This window comes from Bos taurus, chromosome 23, assembly GCF_002263795.3.
Source record: "Bos taurus isolate L1 Dominette 01449 registration number 42190680 breed Hereford chromosome 23, ARS-UCD2.0, whole genome shotgun sequence".
NCBI lineage: Eukaryota > Metazoa > Chordata > Mammalia > Artiodactyla > Bovidae > Bos > Bos taurus.
The window spans coordinates 7,487,365-7,499,200 of record NC_037350.1 but is presented as its reverse complement, the minus strand read 5'-3'; the positions used below and the strand labels follow the sequence as shown (position 1 = coordinate 7,499,200).

The 11,836-nt window shown below is 50.1% G+C and overlaps 2 protein-coding genes across 5 annotated transcripts; both read left to right on the top strand.

Moving 5' to 3' along the window:
• The first annotated feature begins 3,135 nt into the window (after positions 1–3,135).
• Positions 3,136–6,855, top strand: SMIM40 (small integral membrane protein 40). The gene is made up of 2 exons (XM_059880534.1): positions 3,136–4,030; positions 6,262–6,855. Exon 1 carries the CDS (start codon positions 3,751–3,753, stop codon positions 3,991–3,993), a length of 243 nt encoding a protein of 80 aa, XP_059736517.1. The 5' UTR covers positions 3,136–3,750; the 3' UTR covers positions 3,994–4,030; positions 6,262–6,855.
• Positions 6,856–7,157: 302 nt separating this feature from the next.
• Positions 7,158–11,649, top strand: DAXX (death domain associated protein). 4 transcript variants are annotated; one of them, XM_059880233.1, is made up of 8 exons: positions 7,158–7,246; positions 8,241–8,496; positions 8,648–9,476; positions 9,604–9,818; positions 9,968–10,211; positions 10,358–10,829; positions 10,987–11,206; positions 11,398–11,649. In XM_059880233.1, the coding sequence occupies exons 2-8, from the start codon at positions 8,290–8,292 to the stop codon at positions 11,455–11,457; spliced, it is 2,247 nt and encodes a 748-aa protein (XP_059736216.1). In that variant the 5' UTR covers positions 7,158–7,246; positions 8,241–8,289; the 3' UTR covers positions 11,458–11,649.
• The last annotated feature ends 187 nt before the right edge of the window (positions 11,650–11,836 follow it).

Sequence of the window (11,836 nt, the reverse complement as noted above, 5' to 3'; positions counted from 1 at the left end):
CACCATGTTTATTTAACTTATATGTAGAGTACATCATGCCAAATGCCGAGCTGTATGAAGCACAAGTTGGAATCAAGATTGCAAGGAGAAATATCAATAACCTCAAATATGCAGATGACACCACCCTTATGGCAGAAATCAAAGAGGAATTAAAGAGCTTCTTGATGAAAGTGAAAGAGGAGAGTGAAAAGGCTGGCTTAAAACTCAGTATTCAGAAAACAAAGATCATGGCATCTGGTCCCATCACTTGATGGCAAATAGATGGGGAAACAATGGAAACAATGAAGAACTTTATTTTTCTGGGCTCCAAAATCACTGCAGATGGTGACTGAAGCCATGAAAGTAAAAGACACTTGCTTGCTCCTTGGAAGAAAAGCTATGACAAGCCTAGTGAAATGAAGTGAAAATTGCTCAGTTGTGTCCGACTCTTTGCGATCCCATGGACTATACAGTCCATGGAATTCTCCAGGCCAGAATACTGGAGTGGGTAGCCTTTCCCTTCTCCAGGGGATCTTCCCAACCCAGGGATCGAACCCAGGTCTCGCACACTGCAGGCAGATTTTTTTATCAACTGAGCTATCAGGGAAGCCCGTGACAAACCTAGACAGCATATTAAAAAGAGAGACATTAATTTGCCAACAAAGGTCTGTCTAGTCAAAGATATGGTTTTTCCAGTGGTCATGTATGGATGTGAGAGTTGGACCATAAAGAAAGCTAAGCACAGAAGAACTCATGCTTTCAAACTGTGGTGTTGGAGAAGACTCTTGAGAATTCCTTGGACTGCAACGAGATCCAACCAGTCAATCCTAAAAGAAAACAGTCCTAAATATTCATTGGAAGGACTGATGCTGAAGCTAAAGCTCCCAATACTTTGGCCACCTGATTCAAAGAACTGACTCATTGGAAAAGACCCTGATGCTGGGAAAGATTGAAGGCAGGAGGAGAAAGGGATGATAGAGGATGAGATGGCTGGATGGCATCACTGACTCCAATACTGATGGCTGGATGGCTGGATGGACATGAATTTGAGGAAGCTCCAGGAGTTGGTGATGGACAGGGAAGCATGGCATGCTGCTGTCCATGGGGTCGCAGAGTCAGACACGACTGAGCAACTGAACTGAATTGTTTTTCCATGTCTGGTTCTATCTGTTGCTTCTTGACCTGCATACAGGTTTCTCAGGAAGCAGGTAAGGTGGTCTGGTATTCCCGTCTCTTGAAGACTTTCCACAGTTTGTTGTAACCCACAGCCAAAAGCTTTAGTGTAATCAATGAAGCAGAAGTAGATGTTTTTCTAGAATCCTCCTGCTTTTCCTGTGATCCAATGGATGTTGGCAATTTGATGTCTGGTTCCTCCACCTTTTCTAAATCCAGCGTGTATATCTGGAAGTACATGGTTCTTGTACCGGCTTGAAGTAGGTTCAGCCTAGCTTGAAGGATTTTCAGCATTACCTTGCCAGCATGTGAAAGGAGCACAACTGCACCGGTAGTTTGAACGTCCTCAGACCTGACCCAGAGGAAAGACTTTAATGGAGAAAACGTGGAAGCAAAGAAAGGAAATTATTTGATTGGCTATAGCTTAGTCGATTTGGCTGTGTGTGACTATCTTCCAGTGTTTCTTTTTTTTGGCGAGTGGGGGGAGCGGGTTTGGGCCTGCGCATGCAGCGTTGGGGACCTTAGTTCACCCACCTCGGTGGGACCTGCAGTGGAAAGTGCAGATTCTTAACCACTCCGGGTAAGTCCCTCCTCTAGCTTCTCTTGAGGCATTTATAGGTTTAGATTTTGGCTTAAGTAGACCACCAGGGCATCAGAGTCACCTCAGTCTAAAGTTCTCCTTGTTTAATTAACACAACTCATAAACGATTAGTATGGGGTTTCCCTGGTGGCTCAGTGGTAAAGAATCCGACCGCCAACGCAGGGGACAGGTTCTGGGGTCAATCCCCAATGGGGAAAACATCCCACATGTTGAGGAGCAATTAAGCCCACTTCCACAACTACTGAGCCTGTGCTCTAGAGCTGAGGGAGCAGCAACTACTGAGCTCAAGTGCTACAACTACTGAAGCCTGTGCGCACCTACAGTACTCGCTCGGCAAGACGAGAAGCCACTGCGATAACAAGTCCATGCATAGGCGACTAGAGAGTCGCCCCCGCTTGCCCCAACTAGGAAAAAATGCCCACAGAGCCACAAAGAGCCCGAACAGCCATAAATAAAATTTTTTAAAAAATAAAGCTGTGACTGATTTAAAAATATAAATAATTAGTTCAGACTCCCATCTAGTTTCTTTCTTTCTTTCGACTGGTAATGTGGTTTCCTGTGGTGGCAGCAAACGATAATATGAGTTGATTCTAAGCAAAACTGTGACATCCGTTGTACTATTTTGGGGTAAACAAGGTCTTCCCAAGAAAACAATGTTTTTTTTATCAAGGTCAAAGTGGAGTTTAGCTAAGGGGCCCTGCTGCTGCTGCTGCTAAGTTGTTTCAGTCGTGTCCGACTCTGTGCGACCCCATAGACGGCAGCCCACCAGGCTCCGCTGTCCCTGGGATTCTCCAGGCAAGAACCCACTGGAGGTCTATTACCTCTTGGGCTGTTTCCTCCCTCTGCACTCCACCCACCAACCACAATTTATGGGCAGGTCTCCATATAGACTTTGATTTCCCTCACGAAGCTTCAGGCCAGTGCCTGGGGAAGAGAGTTAAGAAAAGGCCTTCAATCCTAGTCCCAATGTCCTCGTTGACATTTCCCACCAGCAATTCTCAGACCAGGGCCCCTCAAGCACAGCTCACCCTTCCTTATTATTGCCTCAATAGTTAAGTCCCTATAGTTAACCGTCGCTCCGCTGGCCATCCACGGTCTTTCTCTTTTTATAAACCTCCGATTGGGCACCCGCAGTCCAGTTATAATCCTACTGGAAGTCACAAAGACAGCATGCCGGGTTTCGGCGCAGCAAGCTCAGCGACCCCAGACCTGGAGAAAAACTACGCCTGCGCAGACTGGAGCCGCCTCAGCTTCTGCTGCCCCCTGTCCGGCCCCTGCGGCCCGCACATACGACCCCCGCCTCCCCACAGCACCACCCCCCCGCGCCCCGCACTGCCGCCCAACCGCGCCTAGGTTAGATCGTTCCTCCCCATCCCCCCAACCCCACGCAGTGTTGAAGTGCTTGAGTGACCCCGGCTCACAGTAGGTACTAGGTCCTGGGCTGTAGAGGCCCAATGCCTTGAACCTTAATCTTAGAGACCTAGAATGACTTGGGCAGCTGCAGCTGGCATGTCTCTGTTGGGACTTCAGTTTCCGAAACACAAGTTAAAAAGCTGGACGTGGGTGTGTGCGTCCTCAGTGGCTCAGTGGTGTCTGACTCTTTGCAACTCTGGATTATAGGCAGCCTCCTCTGTTCTGGCTCCGGGCAAGAATACTGGAGTGGGTTGCCATTTCCTCCTCCAGGGGATCTTCCGGACCCATGGATCCAACCGGTGTCTCCTGCATTGGCAGGCGGATTCTTTTATCACTGAACCATCTGGGAAGCCCAAAAACTGGACAGAGTTTAGGAATTATTTATTCCAGATTATTCACATTATATTGATCGTTCAAAGACTCAGAGGCCTTCCTCTCCTTTTTTCTTCTTGGTTGGGGGAATTAGGGTCAAGCTGGGCAGGTGCAGGACTTGCCGACATCGTTCCCCTTAATCCTGGCAAGGCTGACTAAGGGCTTTCATCCCAGCCTCCTCGCTCAAGCCAGCGGTCAGACTGTGGGTTAGAATGGCCGAGGAGGAGGGCGATGTGGATGAGGAGGATGTGTTCCTGGCATTTGCCCGACATCCCACTCCTCCCAGGGGTCCCCTGCGGCGGGCCATGGACAAAGCCTTCTTTATCTTCCTGGTCCTCATCGTGACACTGCTGATGCTGGAGGCTGTTTGGAAGCTGCTATGGCTGCTACCTTGGGCAAAGTTTGAGGACTGGCTCCTGAGAACGCCTGAGAAGGAGGAGGAGCTGGAATTGTGACCATCTTTCCTAAACCTCTGCTTGCCCTGCCACAGAGGTGAGAGGGGAGACAGGGTGGAGGGGAATGGCACTGTTGGGGGCTTTGGAGGGACAGTTGGATAGCTGAGAGCAACTGTCTTAAAATTTCTGCACCTATACTTCAGGAAATAATTTTGAAAAAGTTTGTTCTTCTCAAGCACTTCTATGTAAGCATCTAAACTTTATCATCATAAGTTAACATTGTTTCAACGATGTTATTCCTGGGATATACAAAATATTTTAAAATAAATCAATCTTTTGTGTGTCCAGGGGAACTGAAATATCAGAGTGACGGTATCCACTAGCCCTCATTAAAAAATATAATTGGGACTCTTTCCTTTTCTTAACCCATCATTCTCTATTCTCCTAAAACTCCTATTACCATTCGACTTCCCCACAATTTTATGCTTTTATACTTGAAAGTCTTTTATTGACCAGTTTATCACATTTTAAAATATTTTTTTTCTTTGGTTGCACCTATGGGGGAATGTTAATTCCTCTACCAGGGATCTAAGGCCAGCCCCCTGCAATGGAAGCACAGAGTCTTAACCACTGGATGACCAGGGAAGTCCCCTATCACACTTTCTTACATATATATATATTATAATTGAGATGAAAAATATTTTTCTTTCTTGTGACCATAAAACTCTAGGTTTTTAGAAATATTTCTTCTGGGTTATCATTACAATTATTATGAGAGCAGAAGTGATAAAATAGCATAAAGATTGTACACATTTTCATAACTTAATATTCAGTTCAGTTCAGTCGCTCAGTCGTGTCTGACTCTTTGCAACCCCATGAATCACAGCACGCCAGGCCTCCCTGTCCATCACCAACTCCCGGAGTTCACTCAGACTCAGGTCCGTCGAGTCAGTGATGCCATCCAGCCATCTCATCCTCTGTCGTCCCCTTCTCCTGCCCCCAATCCCTCCCAGCATCAGAGTCTTTTCCAATGAGTCAACTCTTCGCATGAGGTGGCCAAAGTACTGGAGTTTCAGCTTTAGCATCATTCCTTCCAAAGAAATCCCAGGGCTGATCTCCTTCAGAATGGATTGGTTGGATCTCCTTGCAGTTCAAGGGACTCTCAAGAGTCTTCTCCAACACCACAGTTCAAAAGCATCAATTCTTTAGCGCTCAGCCTTCTTCACAGTCCAACTCTCACATCCATACATGACCACAGGAAAAACCATAGCCTTGACTAGACGGACCTTAGTTGGCAAAGTAATGTCTCTGCTTTTGAATATGCTATCTAGGTTGATCATAACTTTCCTTCCAAGGAGTGTCTTTTAATTTCATGGCTGCAGTCACCATCTGCAGTGATTTTGGAGCCCCAAAAAATAAAGTCTGATACTGTTTCCACTGTTTCCCCATCTATTTCCCATGAAGTGATGAACTTAATATTAAAAGTACATTTAAAATGAGATAGACAGGATGGTGTTTATGGTGCCTTGAAAGAAATAGGCTACATGTCTTTTTTTTTAAATTAGAGGATAATTATATTACAATATTGTTACATGTCTCTTTATTTAAGACAAGGTAATGAAATCCCTGGTGGTCCATCAGTTAGGACTTGGTGCTTTCATTGCTGTCGCTGGGGGCCAGTTCCATCCCTGGTTGGGGAACTAAGATCCCTGCAAGATTCAGGGCATGTGTCCCAAAACAAACAAACAAAAAACAACCAAGGTAAAACAAGGTAAAGTTATCCTTAGATTTCATGGTTAAGAACTATACCTTTTTTTTTTTTTTTTTCCTTTTTAAATAGAGGGGGAGAAAGTCTATTGTAAAAGAGAAAAAGAAGGAGAAGCTCTAGTGCAAGCATTTATTCAGGAAAACAAATTTTGGGAAAACTGAGAATCTGGAAATTAATCCTTTATATGTCCCAAATCCGAGTACCCTTAGGCGAGTCTTCATGTCCCCCAATTTGAAGACTACAGGCTTAGACGACTGGAGAAAAGTGGTGTGGGATTCTTTAATGGGAGTGAGGGTTTGAGGTTCTGTAACTCCGAGGGATTGGGGATGTAAGAGACTGTGGTCCTAGAAAGTGGCAAGATGCTCCCCCTCTGTGGAATTCTCAAGGATGTGGGAAACTCTGCGATTGGAACCATATTAACCTTTCCGGTTTCCTCAGAAGTTCACCTTTGGGCCCAGCTTTGCCTCTTCGAGCCCCTCCAGTTTCCCTAAAGTTGGTTTAGGGTGAGGGTGTGGGCGAGGCGGGCGCCAATGTTGGTTTCTTCTCTCTTCCTTCATCAGCTATCCCAGAGGAAGAGGAGGAGACGAGACTCAAGGTATTTTACGAGCCTCGAGCCTCGTTTCTTCTCACAGCTCTTACAGATTCTGCTCAGAGCTCCCTCCCCACATCGCCTGTCCTCAGGCCCTAGAGCTCCTGGACAAAGCACAGCCTCCTTGTCTTCAGCGCCTGCGCCTCGGGAACCCCCTCCAGAAAACGACGGAGAACCAACTAGGTCCCACCTACTTGGTTGGTCGTTAGTTCTGTGGTGGAGCTTGGAAAGCACGCCAACAATCGCAATAATAATAACAACACATTTGTATAGCGTGTTGTGCTCGTTTGTATGCATGTGTTATGACTTGATGATTGGGAGATGTAGGCACCTGGATGTAGAAGTAGCTTCTGGGCAGCTGCAAGGGAGCGCGCAGACCATAGAAAGGAATGACAGGTACAGTCGATTGAGCCGCGGAAACTGGGACCTGGCAGGTAGGAAAGCAGCGCCACAAGGCTTGTCAAAGCCCAGCGGATAGAAAAGGTTTTATTTCCCTTTTAAGAGACTCCTCCTTTCCATGCATCCCTGTTCAGCCTTGGAGGGCCCAATTCCTCACCCCGCGCTGTTCCGTTATTTCCTCCCCCCCTCCCCAACGTAGAAAGGTGGATCAGTCCTCCTCGCACGCGACTAGCGGTGGTTGGGCCGGGATGCGGGAAGTTTCTGATTGGCGGAGTCGCGGAAGCACCGGGTGAAAAGAGCTCCACAGACGGCGCCCCCCGGTCCCGGCGCAGCCAGAGCCGTACGGCAAAATGGCGGCCCTCGGGTATTTAGGACGCCCGGAGGCGACGAATCCGCCCCCTGCAGGCCAGGGTGAAAGGAGCCGCAGACTCTGTGGGCGGCACTGGAGGCTCTAGGAGGGGCGGCCCTACCTTCCTTCCTGCCTGACGGGGGCACTGGATTCCGTGCGACAATATGGCCGCGCCCGGCGCGTGTGGGCGGAAACTCCGCGGCTTCCGGTATGGAGTAGGGCCTGCGGTGGGAGGGGGAAGGAAGACGGAGGGAACCATGCGAGGTTCTGAGATCAGCGGAGAGGGTCGCCTCGAGAGACCGTTTCTGAGGTGGGGGCCGGACGGTGTGGGGAGCGAAGGCGGGGGCAGGAATGTCGAGGGAGAGGTACTGGGGAGTCCCGGGCGCTGAGTCTGACGGGCAGGCTGTGGGATCTTCCTTCCTATCCCTGAAGGGGAGTGGGGCGGCCAGGGGCTGAACTGGGGGAGGGGGACTTGGCGGGAAGCTCATTTAGGGGAAGGACTGGATTCAGGGCTGGAATCTGAGAGGAATCGGGAGAGCCCAGCGTGGAGCTCACGATCGGTTACAGGTCACTAAAAGAGAATGGGGAAAATTAGGGTGGGGTGAGAAGGAGGGGACTTGAGGTGAAATATCTTCAACCTAGCGCTTCGGTTTGAGGAGACCCACCAGAGGGTGGAATATAGAGATAATTTAAGTATAAAAGGGAATGGATTTTTGGGAGGGAACCTCCTTCTCAGAGGGTCTCCGAGTTGGGGTTATCTTTCAGAATGGGGTGAGGGTTTAGATTTGATATGTGTGAGAGAGAGCGAACAGGGAAGACGGTGGTGCCAGCGGGGTTGTGGTGTCTGTTCGAGAGGATGTCAAGGGAACCTGGAGTGCCGCGTGAGAGGTCGTCCAGGGGTTGAGAGGAAGACTCAACTTGCCAACTCTGAGAAATAGTGGGAAAACGATACTGAAAGACCGGATATAGGCGTGGGGGGGTAGAGCTGGGGGTGGGACTTCAGGTTTTCAGAAGGTTTGGAACTCCCACAGTAAAGGGCCAGAAAAACATATGGTACTACTGCTTGCTGAAGCTAGGCAATAAGGACACTGTTGGGCATGGCTGGGTGCTTTTGAAACCCAAGAAGACTGGCAAACGTGTGAGCTGAAGGGATGGGGCGATGCTGGAGGGGCTCTGTCTGAGGCCCCATCCCCTTCCAGCAGGAATTACGAAATCCCCAACACTTCCTCCCTCCGGGGGATTTGATCCCCTATGGCCACCGCTAACAGCATCATCGTGCTGGATGATGATGAAGAAGATGAAGCAGCTGCTCAACCAGGGCCCTCCCACCCACCCCCTAATCCGGCCTCACCCAAGGCAGAAGCCCCTGGCTCCTCTCAGCCCCATGGGGCTGGAGGAAGCAGTAGTTCTGGCGGCAAGAAATGCTACAAGTTGGAGAATGAGAAGCTGTTTGAAGAGGTGAGCTTTAGGGGAGAAGACTGTCGTGCCCCAGGGAGGGGGATGGCTGATTGGCTCTCCTGTCCTTTCTCCCCCACTAACCCCACCTCACCTTTCTCTCAACCCTATCCTTTATCTTTTTCCCCTCCCTTTTCCCCCGTGAACCTTCCAGTTCCTTGCACTGTGTAAGACGCAGACGGCGGATCACCCTGAGGTGGTCCCGTTCCTCTATAACCGGCAGCAGCGGGCCCACCCTCTGTTTTTGGCCTCGGCGGAGTTCTGCAACATCCTCTCTCGGGTCCTCTCTCGGGCCCAGAACCGGCCAGCTAAGCTCTATGTCTACATTAATGAGCTCTGCACGGTTCTCAAGGCCCACTCAGCCAAGAAGAAGCTGAACCTGGCCCCTGCTGCCACCACCTCTAGTGAGCCCTCTGGGAATAACCCTCCCACAGACCCCTCCTCGGACCCAAATGCTGATACCACTGCCTCTGAGGCCCCAAGGACCCATGGTTCCCGGCGGCAGATCCAGCGCTTGGAGCAGCTGCTGGCACTGTATGTGGCAGAGATCCGGCGGCTGCAAGAAAAGGAGTTGGATCTCTCAGAAATGGATGACCCAGACTCCACTTACCTGCAGGAAGCAAGGTTGAAGCGTAAGCTGATCCGTCTCTTTGGACGGCTGTGTGAGCTGAAAGACTGCTCTTCACTGACAGGCCGGGTCATAGAGCAGCGCATCCCCTACCGTGGTACCCGCTACCCAGAGGTCAATAGGCGCATTGAGCGGCTCATCAACAAGCCAGGGCCTGATACCTTCCCTGACTATGGAGATGTACTGCGCGCCGTAGAGAAGGCAGCTGCTCGGCACAGCCTTGGCCTCCCCCGACAGCAGCTCCAGCTCATGGCTCAGGATGCCTTCCGAGATGTGGGCATCAGGTTACAGGAGCGTCGCCACCTGGATCTCATCTACAACTTTGGCTGTCACCTCACAGATGACTATAGGCCAGGTAGGCATTAGTGAGATACTCCTTGGTAACCCTCATTCGTCAGGTGTGTGTGGTGGAGGGGGCATCTCTTTAGTCCCTACTTCTAGAGTTCTGGGTGACTACACTGACTTTATATCTTCCCACACAGGCATTGATCCCGCACTGTCAGATCCTGTCCTGGCCCGGCGCCTGCGGGAGAACCGAAGCTTGGCTATGAGCCGGCTGGATGAGGTCATCTCCAAGTATGCGATGATGCAAGACAGGAATGAGGAGAGTGAGAGACAGAAGAGAAGAGCCCGGCTCCCCCAGGCCACCTCTTCCCACTCTGAAGATACCCCCAAATCCTCGTTGGATTCTGGTGAGGTATGAAAGGAGAGACCTTGTCCTTCCCCTGCACTGGCCAGGAGGGAGTCTGGGGTGACTGATCGTGGCATGTGCAGAAGGAATTCAAGAAGCATTCCTTTGAGAATGGGGCAACAGATTCCTTCAGGAAACTCCTTTGTTCTCTGCAGGGCCCTAGTGGGATGGCGTCCCAGGAGTGTCCTACCACTTCCAAGGCTGAGATCGATGATGAAGAAGATGAGGAAAGTGAAGAGGAGGAGGAAGAGGAAGAGGAGGAAGATGAGGAGGAAGACGAGGAGGAAGACGAGGAAGATGAGGAGGAAGAAGATGAGGCCACAGATTCCGAAGAAGAGGAGGATCTGGAACAGATGAAGGAAGGTCAGGGGGACGATGAAGAGGAGGAGGAGGAAGCAGGTATGTCAAGGAAACAGTCTTATCCGGTGTCAATTCTCTCTACTCTGTTGGGCACGAGCCCCTTTGAGATCCTTTCCTTCTTTCTCTTACTCTTTCCCCCAGTTCTTTTGCTACCAATCTGCTCTTTTTTCTTTTTTTTTTTCCAGAGAAGGATGGAGATAAGAGCCCCATGTCCCCACTACCGATCTCCACTGAAAAGAACCTGGAACCTCATAAAGGGAAAAATGGGTCTTCAGAGGAGCAGCAAAACAAAAGACTCACAGAGTCACCATCTTCACTGGCAGAAGAGCCCCCGGCCCCCTCCAGTGTAGTTGCTGAAAGCAGGGAAGAGCACCTCGAGGAGCTGCCCCTGGAGGAAGAGAGCCCTATGTCTCAGCTCTTTGAGCTAGAGATTGAAGCCTTGCCCCTGGATACGACCCCTTCCCCTGAGGAGAGGGACGTTTCCTCTTCCAAGAAATCAGAGGACCTCCTCACCACTGTGTTGGAGAATGGGGCCGCCATGGTCACCTCCACTTCCTTCAATGGAGGCGTCTCTCCTCACACTTGGGGGGATTCCAGTCCCCCCCGCAAGAAATCTCGGAAAGAGAAGCAAACAGAAGCTGGGCCATTAGGAAAGAGGTAACAGCAACAAGGAGAAAGAGGGAAGCCATGGAGGGACTGAAGGGGCTTTCTGAGAGAAATATTGTAGAAAGGAGTCTGGGGAAAAACTGCACACTCCCCCTCCAGCCTCAGGCTCCACACACAACCCTCCTCCCATGTATGTTTCTGTCTCTAGCCATGTGGAAATGCAAAGGGCAGTACAGAAGAACGGGCAGAAGACACATACCCTGCCCAGCCCACCTTCCCCCTTGGCTTCTATGGCTCCAGTTGCTGATTCCTCAACAAGGGTGGACTCTCCTAGCCATGGCTTGGTGACCAGCTCCCTCTGTAGCCCACTTCCAACCCGGTTGTCCCACACTCCCCAGTCACAACCCTCCAGGCCTGGTACTTATAAGGTAAGAGGGGGTGGCTGTGTTTCCTAACTTCATTCTCTTTCATCATTCATTTGGGGTTCTCTGAATGTTATACCCATTACCTCCTCCCTCTCTCTTTTTTCCCACCCTAAGTTTTGATCTCTGATAAAGTCCTTCCCTGGCTTCACTGTGTTCCAGACCTTTCTGACTCTTTGTCTCTCATTCCCCTGCAGATGAGTGTGGCGACACAGTGTGATCCCGAGGAGATCATCGTGCTCTCAGACTCTGATTAACTGCCTCCCCCTCCTCCCTGACCCCAAAATGTTTGGGATCGTATTTGGAGGATGGTAGGAAGCACATGACTGAGGAAGGGATGGACTGAGCTAATTGCCTGTTGGTGGTTTCTTTTTAAAAACAACAACAACAACAAAGCTTAAGTTTTACATAGAAACATTAATAAACAATAAAGTTCTTTTCTTATTGTATCCCTGTCTTTTCCTTGTCCCGCCCTCACCAGCTGGTGATTGGCACCAGCTGTGCTCTGGCTCAGGGTTAGCCGTTCCCCCGGGACAGCCCTGGATCTGCCCTGTCCAGCTGCCTTCACGCCTCTGTTGGAGTTTTTCTCATCCTCAGGGCTCCTTGCCCTCTGCAAGGCACTAAAATGTGCTTCAG

Bases quoted from the DNA above. Each gene is read 5' to 3' on its own strand.
- SMIM40 (XM_059880534.1), top strand. From the start codon at position 3,751: ATGGCCGAGGAGGAGGGCGATGTGGATGAGGAGGATGTGTTCCTGGCA.
- DAXX (XM_059880233.1), top strand. From the start codon at position 8,290: ATGGCCACCGCTAACAGCATCATCGTGCTGGATGATGATGAAGAAGAT. The intron at 10,830-10,986 runs GTAACAGCAACA...TTCTGTCTCTAG, and splicing joins GCTGGGCCATTAGGAAAGAG to CCATGTGGAAATGCAAAGGG. The intron at 11,207-11,397 runs GTAAGAGGGGGT...ATTCCCCTGCAG, and splicing joins CCAGGCCTGGTACTTATAAG to ATGAGTGTGGCGACACAGTG.